Here is a 25,217-nt window from a genome sequence, read left to right as displayed (position 1 = left end):
AATTAAAATTTTTTCAGAGAGATTAGAAATACCATGTATAACATTTCTCCAAAAAAGACATACAGATGGCCAAGAAGCACATGAAAAGCTGCTCAACATCACTAAGTATTAGAGAAATGCAAATCAAAACTACAATGAGGTATCACCTCACACCAGTTAGAATGGGCTTCATCAGAAAATCTACAAACAACAAATGGTGGAGAGGGTGTGGAGAAAAGGGAACCCTCTTGCACTGTTGGTGGGAATGTAAATTGATACAGCCACTGTGGAGAACAGTATGGAGGTTTCTTAAAAAACTAAAAATAGAATTACCATATGACCCAGCAATCACACTACTGGGCATATACCCAAAGAAAACCATAATTCAAAAAGACACATGCACCCCAATGTTCATTGCAGCACTATTTACAATAGCCGGGTCATGGAAGCAATCTAAATGCCCATCAACAGATGAATGAATAAAGAAGATGTGGTCCATGTATACAATGGACTATTAGCCATAAAAAGGAATGAAACTGGGTCATTTGTAGAGGTGTGGATGGATCTAGAGACTGTCATACAGAGTGAAGTAGGTCAGAAAGAGAAAAACAAATATCATATATCAACACATATATGTGGAACCTAGAAAAATGGTACAAATGAATTGGTTTGCAGGGCAGAAATTGAGACACAGATGTAGAGAACAAATGTATGGACATCTAGGGGGAAAAACAGTGGGGGGTGGGGGTGGGGGTGTGATGAATTGGGAGATCGGGATTGACATGTATACACTGATGTGTATAAAATTGATGACTAATAACCTGCTGTGTAAAAAATTAATTAAAAATTTTTCTTTTTAATTTAAAAAAAAAACAAAGAAAGAAACTTACCTTTAATCTTACCTTTAATCTTACCTTTAATCTTACTCATGCAATTTGTTTTGTATTGCTATCAGAATAAACTTTTAAAATCACACACACACAGAAAAAGAAATACCATGTATATTTTAGAAAGCCAAGCAGAGATACAGTAAAATACAAATTTTATCAGTTATTTTCTTTGTAATGTTGTAGGAGCTTTCAAAATATCAATGCTTTAAAATTTCACCTAGAATTCTTTGAAGAATTCTAATAAATCCCTGATATGCTTTAATGCAAAAAAACAAAAAAATTTATCACTGAAAAAACTCAATAGATAAAGCTGAAGAGCAAATTAGTGAGATGGCTAACTGAGCTAAGACATTCTCCTAAAAGCCAAGCATAAACAGATAAAAAATATGAAAGGATAAGTATAATATGTGGAGGAGATGGTCCGAAGTTCCAACATTCATCCAGCAGGAGTTCCAGAAGGAGTGAACAGAGAGAATAGAGAAGAAATAATTAAATTATAGAAGAAAATTTCCCAGAGCTGAAGAAAGATACAAGTCTACATATTAAGAGGGTCCACAGAATGCTGTGCAAAATAAAGAATAAAGACACACGCAGACTTTCTGGTGAATTTCCTAAATCAGATAAAGAAAAAAGTTATTAATAAAGAACTGAAAACATGGGGACTTCCCTGGTGGTGCAGTGGTTAAGAATCCACCTGCCAATGCAGGGGACATAGGTTTGAGCCCTGGTCCAGGAAGATCCCTCATGCTGCGGAGTAACTAAGCCTGTGCGCCACAACTACTGAGCCTGCGCTCTAGAGCCCACGAGCCACAACTACTGAGCCCGTGTGCTGCAACTACTGAAGCCCGCATGCCTAGAGACTGTGCTCTGCAACAAGAGAAGCCACTGCAATGAGAAGCCTGTGCACCGCAAGGAAGAGTAGCCCCACTCGCCAGAACTAGAGAAAGCCTGCGTGCAGCAAAGAAGACCCAACACAGCCATAAATAAATTAATTAATTTTTTAAAAAAGTACTGAAAACAGATTAGATCACCAACAATGGATGCAAGAAGAGCAGTATAAACATCTGAAGAATGATTTAGCCAAACTTATTCAAATGATAGGGCAAAATACATTTCAGGCTTACAAAGACTCAGAAGGACCCAGAAAATTATTTGAGAATGTATCCAAAAAAAATAAATTATATATCTAAGGAAAAGGAAGATAGAGATTTTAAAAAGCAGAAAGTAAGCAAAGCAATCAGTAAAAAAAGAAATTAGGTTAAGTCTACAATTTTTAATGCACAGTAAAATATTTTAAATTTAATCTGGAACTAAAATCCAAGATGATCTGAACATGGGAGAGAGCAAGAGGCAAGAGGAAATTGAAAATATGATAAAAGTTTTATCTCATATGGGAAGTTTTTAAATGTTCATTTTCTATAGACATTGGTTAAAAACATATAAAATTTTAAAAGAAGAGCTAGTTAGAAGAACAAAAACAAACGAAACTTGACATATCCAAAAAGAGGCAGAAAAGGCAAAAGAAATAAGTGAGGAAAAAAGAAACAAGCAATAATCGTGCAAATTAGAAAACATACAATAAGATTAAGTCCAAACACAGTATCCTCAGGGGATACATTTCAAGATTCCCCAGTGGATGTCTGAAACCAAAGATAGTATGAAACTCTACATATACTGTTTTTTCCTATACATACCCAGGATAAAGTTGAACCTATAAATTAGGCACACTAAAAGTTAACAACAATAACTAATAATATAATAGAACAATTAATAGTGTTAATAAATGTCATGTGAGTGTGGTCTCTATCTCTCTCAGAATATGTTATTGTACAAATATAATGCCTTTTCCATCTTAACTAAACACTTGACATGCACTGTGGCTGTAACTTTTGCAGCTTGAGGCGCGACAGCAAAACCAGCATGAAATTTCTTTTTCCTTCTTTACAGTTTCCTTTCTTTTTCTTTCTTCACAATTTCACAGGTAGAAGACTCATTCGTACTGTAGGTCTTAGCAACCTCAGCATATTAACCTCTTATTAACCAGCATAGCAACCTCTAAATTATTAAATCTAGAACCTATTAAATCTAGAACTTTCACCTTTTCACTTAAAGGAAGGACTTGACAGCTTCTCTTTGGCATATCTGAATTGTCAGCATCACTACTCTTGCGCTTTGGAGCTGTCAACTTTAATAATGCAGTAGCCAGTTATTTTATAACTGGCTACTGTATTATTTATAAACTTGCTTTATAGCAAAAGCAAGTTTATTGAGGAAGAGCCAAAAGAACTGCAATTCAGGATATGCAAACTATGGCAAAGCATAGGCAAATCAAGAGAACAAGGAATTTGCTTTACAGGGAAAAGGGGGGAGATAGGAGGGGCTGTGAAAACCAGAGTCCATTGGAGGAAGCTGGTAGTACAAAGTATGGAGGCTTCTCATTAGTCGGGCTGGTACAGTCTCCGACTGGCTGGGCTGTCAGGGCAGAGAGAAGTTTTCTTTTTCCTGCTGGATAGTAAAGTAGAGGGATTTTCCTATCAGAGAGGTAGGTGTACACCTCTTTCTGCTTGGAGCAATTGATGACGCATGGCAGAGTGTGAGAGCTTCCCCTACAGGTCTGTCCTGATTCCAATTTTAGCTGAGGTTCCTTTAATTCCACAGGGCCATTGTTAAGTAAAATAAGGGTTAGTTGAACACAAGCACTGCAATATGGCAACTGTCATCTGATAACTGAGATGGGTACTAAGTGAAGAACAGGCAGGATACACTGGACAAAGGGATGATTCATGTCCCAGGTGGGACAGAGCACAATGAAGTGAGATTTTAAACTTATGAATTGCTACTCAGAACAGTGCACAATTTTAAACTTATGAATTGTTTATTTCTGGAATTTTCCATTTAATATTTTCGGACCACAGTTGACCACTGGTAACTGAAACCGTGGAAAGCGAAACCGTGGATAAGGGGGGGGGACTACTGTAATTATAATAAATGTGAATGAACTTATTCTCAATTAAAAGAATTCTGAGATCAGGTAAAAAGAAAAGTGATAAAGTCTAACTATATTCAATCTATACAAATTATAAAACAATATGAAAACATTAAGAAGAAAAAGATTAAATGATATACTAAATAAAACAAGTATGGCAATATTATTAATAGTAGACAAAACGGAATTAAAAGCAAAAAGTATTCAATAGGACAGTTAGTTGACTCATCTAACCTGCCTCTTTCCATCAGCAGAAACGACAAGACAGGACAAGAAAGGCAACATGGACAAACGGGCCAATAGGCCTGTAGTACCTAACAAATGTGTAAATACACAGGTCAAGTACAACTCCTTTTATGTACAATCCTAAGAAGACAATTTCCTTATGATTTGTTCCTTTATTGTATAATCCATCCTATACTTTTATAGTCATTTCCACAAGTCACAGCTGATTAGACAATATGTCACTCTTCTGTTTACTGTGTACTTGTTCCTTTTCTGTTTGCTTTTCCAAATATATTGGTGGTATATATATATTCCCTTTAACTATCTGACATTACATCTTTAGATCCATTATATAATCTGGCTATATTTTCAATATATTTTCCTCTTCCAATATAATAAATTACTCTCTTGATTAATAAAACTTTACATGAAAAGTGAGTGATATTTCACTTTGAGTAACACAATTAGCAAACTCTTCCTAATGGCAAAATATGCAATTTAGTGCCTAAGGAACACATCATTCATTTATCCATTTACCCTCCACATGGAATAATGATAAAAATTAACCATGTATTAAGCCACAAGTAAAACCACAATATCTATCACAAAGCAGAACTCTAACAGGCCACATTCTCTAATTACAATCCAATAAAATTAGAAATTAACAATAAAAGAATGACAATTTTTTAAAAGTTTTACTTTAAAAATTTTAAACATAATTTTAAATAATTCTTAAGAGGAAACTAAAACTGAAATTACAAACTATTTAGAAAGAATAGCAATAGATTTAGAAAATCTATAGAACAATGTCAAAGTGGTATTCACTGGAAATTTTGTAGTCTTACATATTTTATAGAAAATTAAAAAAAAATAATAAATGGAGAAAAATACAATTTAAAAGATTACAAAAAGAAGTAGAAGGAAAAAAATAAAGACAAAATGGGAAATTAATGAAATAAAAAATAATAGAAAGTAAAGATTAAAAATGTAAAATTAATAGGACTATTAAACATGATCAATAAGTCAAAAATAAATGGCTTCAAAAAAAGTTAGTAACCCTGCAAAGAACAAAAAAATGAAAGAAATCATAGAGAAACCCAACTTTTAGATCCAGAGACAATGGTGAGCTAAAATGGATTGCTCGCTCTTCTCTCTGAATTCAAATCTGTTTTTACAAATAAGTGAGAAGGAGGTTAATGGATTCCACAATCGAATCCAAAAAGTGTGAGAAATTTCCCAGTGGTGAAACACTGGAAACTTGACAATTAAAAACAGTAAAAAGACAAAGATGTCTGCTCTTTCTAAAACTAGAGAACATATACTAAAGTTTCTATCTACAAGAAGTTAAGAAAAATAGAGTTGCAACTATTAGAAATCAAGAGATAAAACTATCTAGGTAATCCCAGCAAACCAACTGAAGGACAACTCATACTATTAAGAGAGTTCAGTGAGATAGCCAGATAAAACAATCAAAATTTTAAAAATTGATAGCCTTCCTATATACCATCAATAACTGACCATAAAATGCAATGGTATGCAATGTAAAGGACTCACAATATCAAACTCCATAAAATACCAAGAAATAAACCTATCAAGAAATATAAAACCTAAATGATGAGTTATAAAATATCACAGAAAGACATAAAGATCTGAATAGATGGAGAGAGATACCATATTCCTAGATAGAAAGATTTCAGAACTGTTAAAGGAAGAATTCTTCCACAAACTAATCTATAAAGCCAATTTCAATAGGACTTTTTATAAATCTTGACAAACTGATTCTAAATTTCACAGGGAGGAAAAATGCAGGAATATCCAAAAACATTTTTTAAATAACAGTAAGAACGGACTTGCCTTACCAGATAACAAAACATGCAATAAAAGAATAGCAAGTAAAACAATGTGGTATTGTCACGGCAACAAAATAAACAGGCTAACAGTAAGTGTCCAGAATCAGATCCTTAGGAATTCAGTTTATGAGAAGGTGGCATTCCAAATCAATAGGCAAAGAGAGAAAGACAACATAGTTATCAAACACTCCTATCTTTCAGGGACAAAATATAATTAAATTCTTAACTCATACCACATATAAAAATTAACTCCAGATGCCTATGAAAAGCCTTTAGGTAAAAATAAAATGATTTTAAAGTATTAGAAGAAACGATAGAAAAAGTTCTATGATCTTAGGATGTGTGGCAGAGACTGCTTTACCTACCCAACATTCATTCTTTATTTCCTTATTAATAGCAGAATCCTAATTTTAATATAGGCACACTATCACCAAGACATTTCCCAGTCTCTTTTGCACTTAGCTGTATTAGGTGAGAAAGGGTTATCTGGGACTTCCAAGAAACCTACTGAAAAGAGAGAGGATATTCAAGTGTAATGGCTGAAGCTCTAGTAGTAATTTTGGACAATGTGGTGACCTTGAAATAGAAGTCATGTGTGGGATAGCAGAGCAGAAAGATAGGAACATAGTATTCATGACACCTTCAAGCCACTATATCTACCTTAGACTATCTACCTTGAGTCATATATTCTGTGAGAGAAAAGTAGCCTATTTTGTTGAATCTACTGTTAATTCATTTTATTACCATTTTATGTAGTTGAACCTAATCTTAAGAAATATAGGATGAAAAAAAAAAAAAAAGAAATACAGGATGGGAAAGGCCTTCCTAAGTAAGCAAGACACAAAACCTAGAAGTCATAAGGAAATGACTGACATGCATGATTTTATAACAATTTAAAATTTCTGTATAAAACCAAATAATATGTATATTCCCTCCTAATAATTAGGGATTTGAAAAGTTTTAAATTTTTCACTCATTAGATTGACAAAAGTTCAAGATAAAAAAACAAGTATTGGGAGGATTTATGGAAATGGTCATTCTTTTTACACTGTGGGTGGGAACTGTAAATAAGATAAACTTTTTAGAAGGCAATTTGGCATTAAATCTTTTCATGTATATACCTTTTCACCCAGAAATTCTTGAAAAATACGATGTAAATAAAAGGAAGTTCATTTCAGCACTATTTGTAATAGCAAAAGTTTGTAAGCCATCTAACTCTTCATCAGTAAAGGAGTGGTTAAAATTTACAATATGTTCATACTATAGAATACACTGCTATTAAGACACACATTGGGGGCTTCCCTGGTGGCACAGTGGTTGAGAGTCCACCTGCCGATGTGGGGGACGCAGGTTCGTGTCCCGGTCCGGGAAGATCCCATGTGCCGCGGAGCAGCTGGGCCCGTGAGCCATGGCCGCTGAGCCTGTGCGTCCGGAGCCTGTGCTCCGCAATGGGAGAGGCCACAACAGTGAGAGGCCCGCGTACGGCAAAAAAAAAAAACAACACACACACACACACATTGGTATCAAAATAAATGAGGTTGATGTGTATGTACTGATATAGAAGAACTTCATGACAGGAGCAATAATTATTGTATGACCTTTTTTATATGTAGACATAACATATGTTTATTAGCCCATATATATGTACGAAATAAATAGAAAGGAAATTGGAAGGACCCACAGCAAACTACTGATAACAGTTACTTCTGGGGGTCAAGGGAGACCTGACTTTTTGCTTTATAAATTTTATTTTTGAATCTTTAAAAATGAATCCATGCGTTACTTATATAATAAGAAGAAACAAACAAATGTGAAAAGAAATCACTGACTTGGAAATACACCCTATAAGTTCACTGAAAAATACCAAATAAAGAAAACAGAGCTAGTGCTTAAGATGAAAGACCCAGGAATTATGAAAAATTAAAAAACAGCCTTAAAGGGCAGAAAGGTGAAGGATAAAATTTTAAAATTAAAAGGATTAACACCTACCTGAAAAAGAACTGATCTGAAATTCAGCAAAGTAACAGGAATATGAGAGAGACATAAAAGTGGTAACTATTAGCCATCATCACCCACCAAAAGACTGTACATTTTGGATTAAGAAAATACCCCACACACATTCACTCTTCCTAGCCACACTCAAGTAGTTGCATAAAGGTGGGAAATTATAATGGGAAGTTAAATTATGATACATACAAAAACAATTATAAAGTCATCAATTTTAAAATCTGACAGTCCCAATGAAAAGAATGTATGACCCAATCTAAGGTAAGGTAAATGAAAGCGTTAAAATTGCAAATAGTGTTCCCAACAAGGTGCTTGTGGAAAAATACCTTGATTTAATTTGACTCAGTAGTTGATACAACAGAGTATATTGAAAAAAACATTGTGAGAATTAAGAGATCTAGATTCTAGTTCTAGATCAGCCCCCAGTATAGCAACATAACCTTGAGCAAGTCACAACTTATCTAGGCATCACTTACTTCATTTGTAAAATGAGAGGACCTGGGTACAGGATCTCTAAGTTCTGTATGATCTCTAAGGATATTTAAATTTCTAAAGAAATATATCTAAGAAACAGAACATTAACTTCTGTTGTCCAAGCTGTAGATCTGCCTGATGAGTTGTACACAGCAGTGGAAGTTTGTTTATGAGATGCCATGGTATTTGGGAGATAAAATTCAATGAGACGTTAGGAAGTATCCCAGAGAACGAGTGACCTCCTTTAGCTAAGGAGAAAAAGGAAATTCTTTGGCCAACTGGTTTTATTGAGCCACATAAAAAAAATAATTTTTACCTGAAATGATCTAAATCAAATGGTTTAACACTAAGACCTAAATACTCAGAAAACCAAGCACTTGGCACCATTTGTGATTGGAAACTGGGTAAAGTCATTACAATACAATGTAACTTTAGTTTACTCTTCCAGCTACTACTCCTCTATACAAACTTCCTTTTCCTGGGAGAATAGTCATCCCATTGTCACAAATACATTCCTTCACTGATATCATTGCATTTAGTATGTCTTTCCCAGAATACCACTATCATTCAATAGACATTTACTGTATGTGTTTTCATACTGTCCATTATTTTTATACACATGGTTCTCATTCAAGCCAACTTGAAAGTTCCTGTGGATGAGAAGCATATCTTCTTCTATTGTCTAACTTCCCTCAACAGATTACACTCTCAACGTTTGTTGATTTAAAAATTCACAAATTATCTCTTTTAATTAAAGTCTGAGTTTTGGGAAATTAATTTCGCACCTACATTCTGACTCCTCATTCTTATGTAAATATGTTCTTTTTTGTATTAAGGAAAACAAATTTAAAATAAGTTTAAAAAAAAACCTTCATAAATATGAATCAGGGACAGGTAATCAGTATTTTAAGACATTTAACAATTGATTTTCTTTACCAATTTATTTTCATTTCTCTTGTTTTAATTCTTCCTCCCATTGGAAATCTGTAAATAAACAAGGCAAAACTTTTATTATTATTATTTATTTTAACTGAATGAAATCTTTTTAAAATTACTTAAAACATATTTAATTTCTGTACCTGATAGTTATCCGATTTGGATCTTTGTTCAAAGTATTCAGTGTTTTCTTTTCATTTGTTCTTAACTGTATATCTAGAAATTCCTTGCAGCTGGCTATCATTGTGACCTATAAAATTTCAGCATTTGTTCATTTAGTTATGTCCATTCTTTACTTCTTTTCTCTCACTTATTTTTTCTGTATTTATTTATTTTTAATGCTGCCTTGGGACATCACGTTTAGCATAATAGAGTTAAAAACCTGCCTTATACATTTTGCTTCTTTAAGGATTCATTCATTCACTAACGAAAGTTTACGAACACTTGTTATATGTCAGACGCTGTGTTACACACTGGGGCTATATCAGTAAGATTGTAAAGATTAACAAGATAAAATTTAAAATATTCAGCGTAGCACCTAACACATAATAAGCACTCAATAAATGAAGATTTCATTACTATCGCTATTACTACTGTTATAGTATTATTTACCGTTCTATAGTTTGCAAATTATTATTCCTATTGAGGATTATTTTGTAATGAAAACAATGCTGTAGGTATTAAGAAATCTGTATTCTAGAGCCTAATTCTGTCAGATGACTCTGCTTTGGTTTTTCACACCTGTAAAATGAAACTAACACCCTTTCTAATTCTCTTTCACACTTACTGAACTCAAAATCAGATGAGTTAATGTTAACATTAGGGAGTTTCTATTCTTGATTTCTTCTCAGTTAAGAATAATATTCAACACAACATTGTAAATCAACTATACTTCAATAAAAAATAAATTAAAAAAGAATAATATTTACATGAAAATATAAGCCTTCTACTCATCAATTTTAACGCAATTTTTAGTATAATAATCTTATCACAATAATCAACTTAGATATTTTAAATAAAAATAAATAGTTTGGATTTGACAATAAATATAAATGTCATGTTTCATGTTCATATCCCCAGTAATGGAAGAAAGGACCAATACAGTTACCATGTGCCAAAAACATGACTATGGTTCTATTCACTGCTATAGCTACAAAGTTGCCCCCACTGGGGATATCTTAGTATAGCCTGTTTTTACTCCCATCTTCTCCAAAATCAGTTCTTTTTCCTGGTCTATCACCAATACTATTCTCTTTCTACTGTTATCATTATTCTGATGCAAAGGATTTAGGGAAGAGTTGCAAGTAGGAGGCACATGCGTCCCTCAGTGTCCCTCATTCATGGCAGACTTTCCTAATATACCATGCCACACCATCTTGGAATCTTTCTCAGCACATTCTTTCTCAACATATTACACTTGGTAACCACTACCAAGGTAATCAGCATTACCACATAAGTTGAAAGGCAGTTGCCATCCTGACTTTGGGTATGTATATGAATTTTCTTAGCTCTAACACAGAGATACAATTGGAAATATATTCTAAGGAGTACTATTCTATATCTTACAATCAAAGGCATATGAGGAGGAAAAACATAAGCACTATTAGAAATGCTTTCTTTTCTGCTCATTTATTCTTAAATTGCATAAGATACACAAATTATTTACTCCAATATTATTTTATACTATATCATTGTATATTTATTTTCTTGTGAAAATTAATTTACCAGATCCAATAAAGTTTCTTTTCCACTGATTGTACAAAATTTCTTCACTGTCTCAAATGTAATATAATACCAAGCCATCAATCTTCCTGCCTCTGTGGGAAAAGACAGAAAAATAAACATTCCCCATCAGCTGAAACAACTTGAATTTTCATCAATTTAACAAACATTTCCTTAGCATCTTTGCTGTGCCTTTAACAGCATCAGGTACAAAAGACACCAAAAAATCTAGAAGACACGGTCTCTGGAACCTACAGGTTAGCTAGGGAGATAACCACATGTTAAATAGCTAGACTAGAGTGCAAAATCCAGTTAATGATAATGTTTACATACACAAACTTAAGTACAGAGGAAATTAATCCTAAAAGAATGGTCCATGTGGGATTACCTTCTAGAGAAAATGGGTATTGAGCAGGATTTTAAAGTAAACAATAGGCCTTGGCAGAAAGGAAATATAGCCGTTATGACCTCAGGAAAAAACAAAACTTGTTTATCAAAAGAGTAAAGTTTAAAAGACTATCTTTAGAATAATGTAATGAGAGATATGGCTTGATAAACATAAGACTAAAATTCAGGTCAAACTGACCTGCTTAGAATCTTTGGGCCACCACTTACTAGTTACTAGGTGATCATGTGCAGGTTACTTTACCAGTTTCTTAATGTAATGTGGGAATAATAAAAGTATGCATCTCATATGTTTGTTGTGAAGAAGATTAAATGCAATAATACATGCATAGTACTTAGCATAGTGCCCAACATTAAATAAATGTTGCCTACTTTTATTATCAAAACATGATGAAAGGTAGAATACAGAGGCCCTGAAATAGCCTTTAAATGCTATAAAGGAGTTTAGATTTTGGTTTTGATTTGTAAAATAACAGAGGACCACTTAAAATTCTTGAGCAATATTTCAAATAAATTTGAATTTGAAACTAAATTGTTTTGGAAATAAAACATCAGGTAGGCTGTGGGTAGGAGGATGGGTAGAGTGAGGATAAGTAATTGATGAAATGGAATTCATTTAAAAGGTTACTGGCTTCAATTATAAGTTGTCAAGAACATTACAAAGAATTTCAAGTCTTGTGAACACACACAAAAAACAGCTGAGAAGAGGAAAAAGGCATACTGTTGCTCAAGGAAAAGGCTAATATTTAAGTATGTGCTACAGGTTTTGCTGAAGAGGAAAGAATTTGACATTCCATCACTTACAGGCATCAAGAATAAGGTACAGTAGACAGAACTTAGACTCAGGAATAGCCACTTTCTCAATTAGGAGTCTAGTGAATATGTTCAGCCAAAACGTGAGTAATGCAGTGGTTCACCAAAGGGAGATTCTAAGAGCAGTGTGTGAGATAGCGAGAATATGGTTACCAAGGGAACTAGTATATGTTATATTTAGGGTAAATTTTAAGATGCTCCTCTTATCCTAGATGTTTATAAATTAATATAGGGTATCTCCCTGCTAGTCAAAATGAAAGGTTTTGAGAAAAGGCTTGATATTTGCTGGCTTATTAGTAAGGACGAAGGTTTCCTAGGTAAGGTATAAAAATAAACTAGAAAGAAAGCTATAAAGAAAATGAGTCAAGGCAGAAGCAATGGAAAGAATTTTTTAAAATTTGCAAGTGAAGAGAGAAAATAAAAAGGCAACTTGCTATCAATATAGCTTTTGAATAATAGCAAATACAGGGTATTTCAAAGTAAAAGTCATAGAGTTGGGGTAAGGGGAGTGGAAGCAGAGGTCATGAGTATGCACCTCTCACATATCCTACTGCAAGAAGTGCTCTGATGGATGGCCCAAACTGCTATGTTCTGAATCTATCACTATGTACACGCCAAGATCACACTTCTCAGGGGATACAAACAAATGACTGAGCATGGCAGGAATATTAAGAAAGATCTATAAGCCAAGGGACTCTTTGGATGGGCAACTTTGACTTGAAGATTCCCCATCAACTTTGCCAAATGGTCTTAGGACTGCATTGCAGGATAAAATTCTCCTTCCTTCTCTCTTTCCTTCCTTTTCTCCTTCCTTCCTTCACTCTCCTTCACAGAGGTAAGATTTGCATCCCAGTTTAATGACTTTCCATGCCTTTTGCAATTACTGCCCATTTTCATAAGGTTGTTAATCCTTCATAAATTTGCACAAACTAAGACTTGGCCTTTTGAGCCCTTCTTCTATACACATTAGCAGGCAGAATAGCTAAAAATCTGGACAAGAACACAAGCATACAGATAAAAATACCTAGATACTTGAGTATTATAACCACAAACTAAAAAAGCAAAAACTATATGAAGCAGAATTACTGGAACATACAGACTAAAAATTTAAATACAAAAAATAAATATTCAAAGAGATAAAAGAAGTAATAGTAACACAAAGGAACAAGAAGTCATAAAGAAAGAATTAATTAGAAATAATATGTAAGGAGCTTCCATCCACATTAACAGCAGGCTAAGTAATTATAAACCAATGCCTCTGCTGAAGGCAACTAAGTCAGATAAATGAAACATATGAAATATCTTTTATAAGGCAGCAAAGAACTAACAAGATATTTATCTGGGAGAGGGCTTAAAACCAAAGGGATAAGCACACACAAAATATTTATAAAAACTGACCACATACTGGGCCATAAAACAAGTCTCAACAATTCTCAAAAGATTGAAATCATACTGAAAATATTATCTGATACAAAGCAACTGCATCAAATATCAAAAACAACAGCAACAACAAAAAAACTGAAAAGAAAAATAACTAGAAAACCATCATATGTACAGAAATTAAGAACTAGATTTCCAAATAACCCATAGGTCAAAGAAGAAATAATGAAAATTAGAAAATACAACAAACTGATTGATAATGAAGCTATTACAAATCACAGCTAATAAAAATTCTTAGCCTTAAATAAATATATAGTATTCCTATACATTTACATAAACCTTTATTTCCTGTAAATATATAGTATATGCATTCCTATAAAATCTTGTATTCTATAAACTACATACTAAAAATAACAAGGCTTATGGGAAAAAGTATTGAGGCAAACAACTAAAAAATTCATACAACCTTATAACAAGAGCACTAACCTAAATGATCCTAATAAAAATACTGGCACAGTTAAAAAGACATGTTAAATTCCTCATAAAGTTATATATACATACATGTATGTAACACTTTATGTGTGTGTGCTTTAAGTAGCTTGATGGTGTAGGGTGTAACAAGAGTTGAGGCTGCTGAGTTAATAAATACAGAGGACAAAATGTCCAATGATTGGGCATTGCATAGTATGTGCTTTCAAAGCAGAGTACATGACCAAACTGGGTCCAGAGGAGGAACAGGTAAAAGAGCATCATGTACAATACTGTATTCCTCTGAAAACTCAGCTACATTCAGCTAGAATGTATATTTTATGTTAAGCTGCTGTGATGGTTAATTTTATGTGTCAACTTAACTGGGCCATAGGGTGCCCAGATATTTGGTCAAATATTATTTTGGGTATGTCTGTAAAGGTGTTTTGGATGATATTAACATTTAAATTGATAGACTGAACACTGATAGAACATTAGTGCTCTTTGCAATATTAATGGATTTCCATTTAAAAGATTTCTGTGGACAAATAAGAATGTAAAAATCTTAGGTTAATCAATTTCATCTCTTTTTTACTACCTTTCTTCTTAGCACATTTAGTATGCTACTGAACCCCATGAATCTCCTAGAGAAGACAGTTTAGAGTAAAACTGCATTCTCTATTTTAATTTGGAGTCTCTCACCCCCCACCCCAGAACACTCACTAAGATAAATTGGTGTATGACATGAAGATCTAAATAGATTTTCACTATACCATTTACTGAAACATCAATCCCAAGGCAGTTCTCAATTTTAATGTGCAAAAGAAGCATCCAGGGAACAAGCTTAAAATCTAAATTACTAGGTTTTACTCCTAGAAGGTGAGGTTTGTAGGTCTGGAGTAGGGTTCATTAATTTCATTTTTAACATAACAGCACCCTCAGTTGACTTTGAGAGGAGTAGTTAACCCAACCGCACTTTAGGAAACATTACCCTGCTACGTGATAAGGAATATTTTCAGCTCCAAGACTGGATTGTCCTTTTGGACATTCCTGCCTGGACATGGAATGAGTGAGGAATGAAAGAGAAACCAAAGACATCAAACATTTTTTAATAGGCTTAACAAACCGGTTATGCTATTGAGAATAAGAGGCAAGTAGAGATACATTTTCCTAACCTTGGACAAAAAAGAGCAACGACTCATGTTTTCAGAGGAATTTTTTTGCTGTAAATGTTCATTATCCCATTTCATCATCACAACAACCCAGTAAGGTAAGTAGGATGTGTAATATATTCTTGTTTTACAGATAAATAAACTAAGGCTCAGTGAGCATAAGGTCACAGCAAGCATAGTGGCAGAACTGGGACTGAAATCCAGGCATTTGGAACACAAATTTTATGTTCATTCCACTGTATAGTATTCCAGGTCAAATTAACTGTTATATGCTCTGGGTGTCAAGTTTCACGTCATATATGTAAGAAAAGATTTCCAATAGAAAACTAACGTTCAAATGTCATAGCAAAGGTGAGAGACCAGGATCAAAACTACAATTCATTTACATAATGACCATAGCTTAAGCTGTGAAGGTAAATTATGTTTTCAAAGAAATTATCATAAACTGGGAATAAAGGTCCAACATCTACACATTTAAGAAGCCCATAGTAAAGCAAAAAAGGTCAGCAAAGAGAAATTGATTAAAGAAGCAGAAAGAGAATCAAAAGAATGTTAAAAAGAAGAAAATTAATCAGGTAGTATTCACTGATGATTGAGAAAGAAGACAAATATTACACATATCATTTATTAGGTATGTTTAAAGGCAGAAGGAATGTTGTCAGTGGATTCAAGAAGTTCCACAGGGAAAGAATTACAGTGGGAATAAGATTCTTGAGAATTAAAGTATCTGAAGAATAGATGAAGAAGTTATATTAGTGATTTTCATGCCCCCTTTAGTGAGACATCCTAGAATACAAAGAAGGTAATTCTCACAAACAAATTAGGTTTATCAGAATGAGAACCATGGGAGAGGAAACAAATGTTATAAATCTAGGGCTGAGAGTTAGGGAGGTAAATTGTTTTTAAAAACCTTATACAAATAAATACAAATAAAAACATAATACAAAATCATACATTTCTATAGTACAGTTGCAAGTATGTAAAAATGCATTTAAAAATGGAAGGATACATAAAATGTTAACAGATAGTCTGATTTTTTTAAACTTTCCTATACTTCCCAATTTTTATTTAGTAAAGTATATCTTCTTAAAAAGTTTAATTTGTTATAATGAAGTCAATATTTTCCCCTAAGAAACTTCTAATCATGAGTGGTAAAAACTACAAAACATTCTTTCTTGCTTCTGTTATACCCTATATAGAATCAAAAAGAGAGAGAGAGAGAGAAAAGGAGCCTAAGTAACCATCCATATAAGCAATGTTTGAATAATTAAGAATTGGTAAAAGGATAGCTACAAGAGTTATGACAGGACTGAAGCAACCCAAAGATTTGAGCATTTTAATCCTCTGCTAAAAGTCACTGGAGTTAGCGAACACAAATTCTGTGCCTGTCAAAAAGAAGATCTATAATTTCAGAAATAAAACTCGTATAAATTGATCATGCTAATAATGATGATACCCTACTGAGAACTGAAACCACAATTTTACCATCATCTAAATTTTAGTAGAAAAAATATTTTAATTTAGACTTAAGTAAGCAATTGTTAAATTTACTAACAATGATGGAAAAATTACCAGTTGGTTTGAAATTAACATCTTCATCCATCTTTATCAGGTCCAGAGATGATAAACCATTCAGATTCTTCAAACATAATTCTGTTCAATTATAGAAAACATATTTTTTACTTTAGTAAAATAAAGAATCAACACAAAATAGAATTTATTATAAAATATCCTGAAGGTGTATTTCAGTGTAATTGTTCTGGGAAGAACTGTAGTCCCTATTTAAGTGGTTAAAAAAAAAAACTCATTTAAACAAAAGAGCTGACTAATATGCTGAAAAAATTTTCTAACAGTAAAAATAATACAAATAATAAAAATAACACTCAAGTGGTAACATTTACAACTTGGAGCTTTTAAAATGATATATTTGTACTATCTCATTTAATCCTCAAAACACAACATGGCAGGTATTAATATTATTTCATATACAAGTTAGGAAATTAAAGAATAGAGAAGCTAAGTGACTTGCTCCAGGTCTAAATAACTGTTTTGCCATTTGACTTCCAATACGGCAGTAGTTTTTCTTTTTAAAAAAGCTTTAAGATATATACACACAAAGTATAAAGAGTCAAATAGTTCTACAGAGATTGTTCAAAAAACACCAGTCTTTCCCCTCCTCCTAGTTTGCCACACTCTCTTAAGGTAACCATTATGACTATTTTAGCTGATGTTTCTAGTATTTACTTCAGCATCTCTGAATATGACACTATTGCACCTGGAAGGAACCTCTGAATAGGAAACAATGCAAGTTCACTCTCACTGATTGATGGGGATCAGAGCAATTGTAGTAACCTGTTGCATTCAGTGTTCTCTCTGTTCCCTGCTATAAAGACACAGACCTACTAGAGAATGGACTTGAGGATATGGGGAGGGGGAAGGGTAAGCTGTGACAAAGTGAGAGAGTGGCATGGACATATATACACTACCAAACGTAAAATAGATAGCTAGTGGGAAGCAGCCGCATAGCACAGGTAGATCAGCTTGGTGCTTTGTGACCACCTAGAGGGGTAGGATAGGGAGGGTGGGAGGGAGGGAGATGCAAGAGGGAAGAGATGTGGGAACATATGTATATGTATAACTGATTCACTTTGTTAGAAAGCAGAAACTAACACACCATTGTAAAGCAATTATACTCCAATAAAGATGTTAAAAAAAAAAAAAAGCCCAGGAGATTGGAGGCAGTTAACAGCAGAGAATGGGAATACCACAACCTATTCAATGTTATATAGAATAGCCACTCACAAAAATATAGCCCTTAGAAAGCAGGGTTCTTTGAAAAATACTTTAGTTTAAGCAACATTGCTAAGGCAGCTTGATAGTTTTAAGTATTTGGTTAAGTAAGGCTTTTGAAGTCTTTGCTAATTTTCTTAATTACCCACTATTAAGTTAACAATCAGTGGCCATCAACAAAAGTCTACACATAATAAATGCTGGAGAGGGTGTGGAGAAAAAGGAACCTTCCTACACTGTTGGTGGGAATGTAAATTGGTACAGCCACTAGGGAGAACAGTATGGAGGTTCCTTAAAAAACTAAAAATAGAGTTACCATATGATCCTGCAATCCCACTCCTGGGCATATATCCAGAGAAAACTATAATTTGAAAAGATACATGCACCCCAATGTTCATTGCAGCACTATTTACAATAATCAAGACATGGAAGCAACCTAAATGTCCATCAACAGATGAATGGATAAAGAAGATGTGATATATATATATGTATATATATATATATACACACACATAATAGAATATTACTCAGACATAGAAAAGAATGAAATAATGCCATTTGTGGCAACATGGATGGATGGATGGACCCAGAGATTATCATACTAAGTGAAGTAAGCAAGACAGAGAAAGACAAATATCACATGACATCACTTATATGTAGAATCTAAAAAAAATAAATAATACAAATGAACTTATTTACAAAACAGGAAGAGACTCACAGACATAGGAAACAAACTTATGGTTACCAAAGGGGAAAGAGGGGGAGGGATAAATTAGGAGGTTAAGATTAACATGTACACACTACTATATATAAAATAGATAACCAACAAGGACCTGCTCTATAAGCACAGGAAACTATACTCAATATTTTGTAATAATGTATAAGGGAAAAGAATCTGAAGAAAAATATACATATATATAAAACTGAATCACTATACTGTACACCTGAAACTAACATGACATTGTAAATCGACTACACTTAAATAAAAAAAAAAAACAATGCTCTCAAGTTTCAACTTCAAAAAAATTAATATTCAGTAAGTTAATCAAACAAGAATGCTTACTATATGCTGAGCACTATTCTAAGCTTAAAGTTTATAGTAGTGAACAAGGCAAGGTTCTTCTTCTATAAAACTTATATTTTACTGAAGAAAGCAATCAATAACAAATAAATAATTTCAGGTATTGATAAGTATTATGAGGGAGGGAGAGATTGGGATTGACATGTACACACCACTATATTTAAAACAGATAACCAACAAGGACCTGCTGTATAGCACAAGGAACTTTGCTCAATATTCTGTAATAACCTAAATGGGAAAAGAATTTGAAAAAGAATAGATACATGTATATGTATAACTGAACCACTGTGCTGTACACCTGAAACTAACACAACATTGTTACTCAACTATACTCCAATATAAAATAAAAATTAAAAAAAAAGAAAGGTATTATGAAGGAAAATAAAGCTGAGAAAGGAACTAAAGAATAACAGAGTTTTTTAAGCTTTTATTTAATTAAGCTTACATGTATTTCAGATACACAGCTTATAATTTCTGATTAAAGTAAGGATGTAGTCATCCTAATTTTCAACATAAACACATCACCTTTTCCAAGAGCAGGAAAACAGCAGTAACAATATGGAAATTGCTTTTCCTTTGTCTCTGTAAATGTGGGTTTAAATAAGGTAGTCCAGGAGGGTCTCTCTGAGGAGTTGATATGTAAACAAAGACCTGAATGAAATGAAGGTTCAGGCCACGTAAAATATGCAAGAAGTGTTTCAAGAATAAAGAGAGTGCAAGGACCTGAAGTGTGAACAAGCTTGATGTGGTTAAGGAACAGCAAGATAGCCAATTTGGAGAGAGTGGAATAAATGAGGAGAAAGTGACAAGAGATGAAGTTAGAGAAATAGGCATGGGGATACCAAATAGGACTTTGTGGGTTCTGGTGAAAGTTTGCATTTTATTCTAAGAGTGATGGGAGAGCTACTGGAGGATACTGAGTAAGAAAGTATAACAAAATTTAGGAAACAGCATATTGTATGCTAAAGACCCTTCCTAAGAAATTTAAGGCAGACCTCCAAGCAAACCAAAACATTCTATCCAGTTATATAATAAATTTGGCTATTCTTTATAGGCAAAACTTAGCCACCTATAATAACTGAAAATAAGACAAATATGAACTGTTAAGAACATTTAAGAAAAGTTAAATCTTTACAGTTACCAGAATATAGCAAGGTATTTCTTGGTCTGTCTCATTTTGTGTATTTGATCATTATGATAAAAAATATATGCTTTTAAAACTCCATTACAAGTTTGGTCAATACATAAAGAATAATACAACTATATTATAGATCTGTTTCTCAACAGCTGCATCATGAACATAAGCTATTGCTAATCAGCATGTTTTTTTGCGGTACGCGGGCCTCTCACTGCTGTGGCCTCTCCCGTTGCGGAGCACAGGCTCTGGACGTGCAGGCTCAGCGGCCATGGCTCACGGGCCCAGCCGCTCCGCGGCATGTGGGATCTTCGCGGACCGGGGCACGAACCCGTGTCCCCTGCATCGGCAGGCGGGTTCTCAACCACTGCGCCACCAGGGAAGCCCCTAATCAGCGTGTTTTAACAATATATTTATTCTTTAAGAAAGACAATTTTACTGCTTCATCCTTATCTCTGCATTTTTATTTGCCATATGTGTATATCCAAGTAGAGAATAAATTAAAATTGGCTAAATATTTTTTGGGATCTAACATGTTTTCTTTTCCTGGAAGACAGTCTCAATACAATGAAGAGGCAGCAATTTCTACTCCTAATAAATGCTTAACAATCTTTTGATATTTTAAAAGATAGGTAATGAAATACTGAGTGATTAACTGAAAACTAAAACTGGGTTTGATAGGAATACTTCATTAGCACAGATTAAGATAAGAAGCCCATAATCAAGCTTGGCTTATATTTTCAGTTAAAAGTAAACTAGAAAAGGAACATAAAGAGTTGAGTATCTATAGGCAACATTTCCAAAGACCAGGATCATTTTAAAAGTAAAAACAAACCAAGTTAACATGTTATACAAAGGAAGATATTCTGATAGAATTAATAAATAGATTAATACAGAAAAAAAGTACATGTGCCAAGCTTTATTTACCTGTGAAAAAGAAATCCATATTTTCTTTTCTGCAAACAAGGTTATTTTAAAAAATACTTTCCCGGAGCATTCTTACTTTCATAAAAACTAAACTTTTTCATTAAAATGTATAGAATATAATTTTTTAGAAGGAAATGCATCTAACCTTGTAATTTTGATTCAATTCCATCTTTGCTCAATCCAGATGCAAAACCTATATAAGTTATGACAATTTATTAAAAATAAAATACAATGAGATGAATTCATCTTTATAAGCTCACTTTATACCCCAGTTAACTAGAAAAGAGTAATCTAACTCAATCTTAAATAGAAGAAAAAAGTAGCTTAAAGTTAAAACAAGGCTTAAACATCTATAGAAAATAAACACTGTTGTGAAATCCTTTCAATATCAATTGGCTATCTCTTGTTATTTTTACTGTATAACAGTGACCAGGAATACTACATGTATTTTTTTTCCTTAGAGGTCTGAAAGTTTTGACCCTATGTGTATTAGAATGGTATTATAACACGTCAGGTTTTAATCTGATATTCTGCAATCCCAAGCATTTTTATTTTATAACCTGTACCACATGAAAGAACCCTCTAGAAGCAACATAACCATATGTGTGCTAGCTTTAGAAGAAGAAAATTCCAGCAGCAACAGTATTACTATATACTTTGATTTGAACACCAGTTCAGACAAAATTCAAAATTTCTTTTTGACTTTAACTTATTTTAAATAATTTTAGGCATTTAAAAAATTTTTGAGATAATTTTTTTCTAAAAGATCTATTTTTAATGGTGTTGATTTCAAGCCTTATTAAAAGACTAGAAGTAAAACAGATAAATATTTCTCATGTTTCTCTACTCTTGCTCTAACTGTATTTGTTATAATTGTTTTTACTTCTGCTAACTATTAGTTTCTATAATCTATTCTGTGACCTATTAGTATAAAGTAGGCCCAATTGGCTTGATAAAATTACTACTCTTCAAAATCAAAGTAACAAACCATAATGAGATGGATTTTTCAAGGCTCTGATATAAAGCAAGGTTGATCGTATCCATTCCAAAGCAATATTCACATCTGTGATGGTATGCAATACTATCTCCGCATTTAAATGCTCAATAAGATGTCTGTGCAAACTAATGGAAAAAAAACCTTTTCATTAGTAATATATATTTCAGTGCCATACAACTGTTGCTTGTTTAGAATAATATTTGAATAATTCAATAATATAATTGAATAATATTGTTACTTTAATAATTCATGAAAGTTAACTTAATTTTCAAAAATATGACAAAACCTTAAAATGTCAGTTTAACTTTTAAAAACATTATAGATTTCTCTCTACTCCATGGATCTAGAAGACATTATTGCTTTAAAAAAGGGTGGGGAGTGGATTACATCCTATTTTCCCCAAAAGTATTATAATCAAACACTTTACTAAAAGGTCTCAGGTTGCCTGTCTCCTACTATTATGCAAATTTTAAAGATGTAAAAAGATGTGAAAATTACATTCCTCCCATTACTAATCTGGCCTCTTATAACAAGGATACATGCAACTGCATGCTAAGAAGCATTGCTGAACAAAGATATTACCCTGTCTCTTTTTTAACTATTAAATTTCTTAAAAGTACACACTTTCTAATTAGATTATTGAAAAGTTTCAAGAAAATGGCCTTAGAAAATCCCCTAATATATTAAAAGGAAAAATACAGCCTATATTAACATTAACGTATTAACATCTTTTGGGAATATTTTCCATATTACCTGCTTTCTACAGTGTCACTACAAGCTAGCATCTGAATATACTTCTCTTTTGTACTTAACCGAGTCATAATAACTGCGGTAGCTGTAGTGTCAAACTGGAAGGAAAAAAAGAAAACAGAAATGTAGTAAAGAAAAGCACATGTTGATACCAGTCTTCTTCAATAACTCAAGATTTTCATTTTATATTAAACAGTTCCCTGTCTTAAACAACAGGTCAAAAAGGCTTTAAAAATGCTTCTGAATTTGAATATTAACTGAAAATTTGACTTAAAAACCTTCCAAGAGTATAGATGTAAAAGTACCACTTTGGTTTCAATGTAACATAATTTTGGCAGTAGTAAAATCAAAACAAACTTAGGTAACTGGTTAAAAGCTATAAGATTCGGGGCAATTTATTTATAATCTAATTTATCCTATAATAATTATAAATTTGTATGACACAATATTTTGATATTCTTTGAAAAGATATTCTTCCTAAATTTTCCCTTAGTACCTATATGAATGACTTCTTTATTCAAGAATTTGTCAGATTAGGCCATGTTTTATAATGCGTATGGGCTGATTTTTAATTGTCGCAATATCTTGGGACCACTATTGGCATTCTGTGCTAGGATCCAGGGATGGTACATGTTCTGCAATGTATGACAGTCCTACACAATGAAAAGCTGTCCCATCCAAAATGCCAATAGCATCCCTATTCAGAATAAAAAACAAACAAAAACAAAAATACTCAAAACCAAAAAAACCCTTTAACAGCATACACATTAATAAACCCAACCATTTATCAACCCAACCATTCATCAACCAATGGGAGCTTAGAGGGAATGAAGGGAGTATGTCTCCTTTGGTGAGACTTGTTTTACTTCTACTCCTCCATTAAAGTACATTTTCTTAGTTACATTTATGCTTAAACCTAATCTAGATGTGAAATGTTAATCTTTTGTTTAACAAAAAATACACAATTATATCCTTTTCTTGCTTTTTATCTTGCCTTTAAAATAAATTACAAAAAGTGAAACACTGTCACTTACTTGAGGTCGACCAGCTCTACCAATCATCTGTAGAATGTCTGTTTCACTGTACTCTTCAAACATTCCTCCAGCATAATGCATTGTAGATTTTATAACTACTAGGTGAGCAGGCAAATTTACTCCCATGGCTAAGGTACTGGTAGTAACTGCATCAAATTATGGAATATTACTTTTAAGTCATATAACTTTATTGCTTCAAGTAAACATTTTCTTATAAAAGATATATTCTTATAAATGTAATAAAACTCATATATAGGAAATTTAGAATAAAAAGCAAAAAGAAAACATTACAACGTAAAATAATATATCTTAAAACCAAAAAGCTACTAATTCTTACTTTTCAAATTGCACTATGTTCAGTAAGATGATAAAGAACTAAAATTGCCAGAGAGTTTACTATAGCACGTATATGTATGGATAGTTATATAATTTTAGATTCTTGGAAGAAAAGCAGAAATAAGTCAGAATACCTGAGCTTTTTCTTTTTCCAAAAGATCTTATAATATTCACAAGAATACGTTTTACTTACAAAGAACTGGTAGATCTCCAACAGTAAAAGCTCCTTCAACTACTTTTCTATCTGACAGCTCCATACCAGCATGATGATAAGCAACACCATGTATTAAGATATCTATAAAAGAAATATATCATCTGTTATGTACTGTTGATATTTCATCAGTAATTGGCTCTTTTTATTTATAGCTGAAAATACTATTCAAAAATTATCTCTAAACCTACCTCTCAGTTTTGAATCTCTTATGGAATATGCACACTTATGTAACCTATTTTAAAAAACACAAAATTATTGAGTTATTCCCATTAACATCAAAACTCTTAGTGTATTAGTTATTTTGAAGATTACAGATATCAAAATATTTTCACAACATTTTTTGAAAACCATCTTTAAGAAGCAGAGAATATCTAACTTTCATACTGAGAAGTCCCTAATTTTATAACTAAGAAAAAAAAAACCTAAATAATCCAATTTTAAAAAGGGCAGAGGACCTGAATAGACATTTTTTTCAAAGATGACATCCAAATGGACAGCAGAACAAGAAAAAGTGCTCAACATCACTAATCATCAGGGAAATGGAAATCAAAACCACAATGAGATATACCTTCACACCTGTCAGAATGGCTATTATCAAAAAGACAACAAATAAGTGTTGGTGAGGATGTGGAGAAAAGGGAATCCT

At 32.9% G+C, this 25,217-nt stretch overlaps 1 protein-coding gene across 1 annotated transcript in view; it reads right to left on the bottom strand.

Moving 5' to 3' along the window:
• HFM1 (helicase for meiosis 1) overlaps positions 1-25,217 on the bottom strand; it is a 125,534-nt gene that overhangs the window by 63,102 nt on the left and 37,215 nt on the right. Inside the window, exons 13-22 of the mRNA XM_029231199.1 lie at positions 24,760-24,803; positions 24,551-24,652; positions 24,022-24,167; positions 22,991-23,085; positions 22,229-22,362; positions 21,386-21,433; positions 16,880-16,960; positions 11,073-11,164; positions 9,491-9,597; positions 9,348-9,395 (exon numbers count right to left, since the gene is read on the bottom strand). Of these exons, the coding sequence (XP_029087032.1) occupies positions 9,348-9,395; positions 9,491-9,597; positions 11,073-11,164; positions 16,880-16,960; positions 21,386-21,433; positions 22,229-22,362; positions 22,991-23,085; positions 24,022-24,167; positions 24,551-24,652; positions 24,760-24,803 (897 nt within the window). The remainder of the gene's footprint in view (positions 1-9,347; positions 9,396-9,490; positions 9,598-11,072; positions 11,165-16,879; positions 16,961-21,385; positions 21,434-22,228; positions 22,363-22,990; positions 23,086-24,021; positions 24,168-24,550; positions 24,653-24,759; positions 24,804-25,217) is intronic.

Source organism: Monodon monoceros, unplaced genomic scaffold (assembly GCF_005190385.1).
Source record: "Monodon monoceros isolate NGI ecotype Baffin Bay Population unplaced genomic scaffold, NGI_Narwhal_1 Super_Scaffold_18, whole genome shotgun sequence".
In the NCBI taxonomy this organism is placed as follows: Eukaryota; Metazoa; Chordata; class Mammalia; order Artiodactyla; family Monodontidae; genus Monodon; species Monodon monoceros.
Note: the sequence above shows the minus strand (reverse complement) of the source record. Positions and strands in the feature narration are given on the sequence as shown.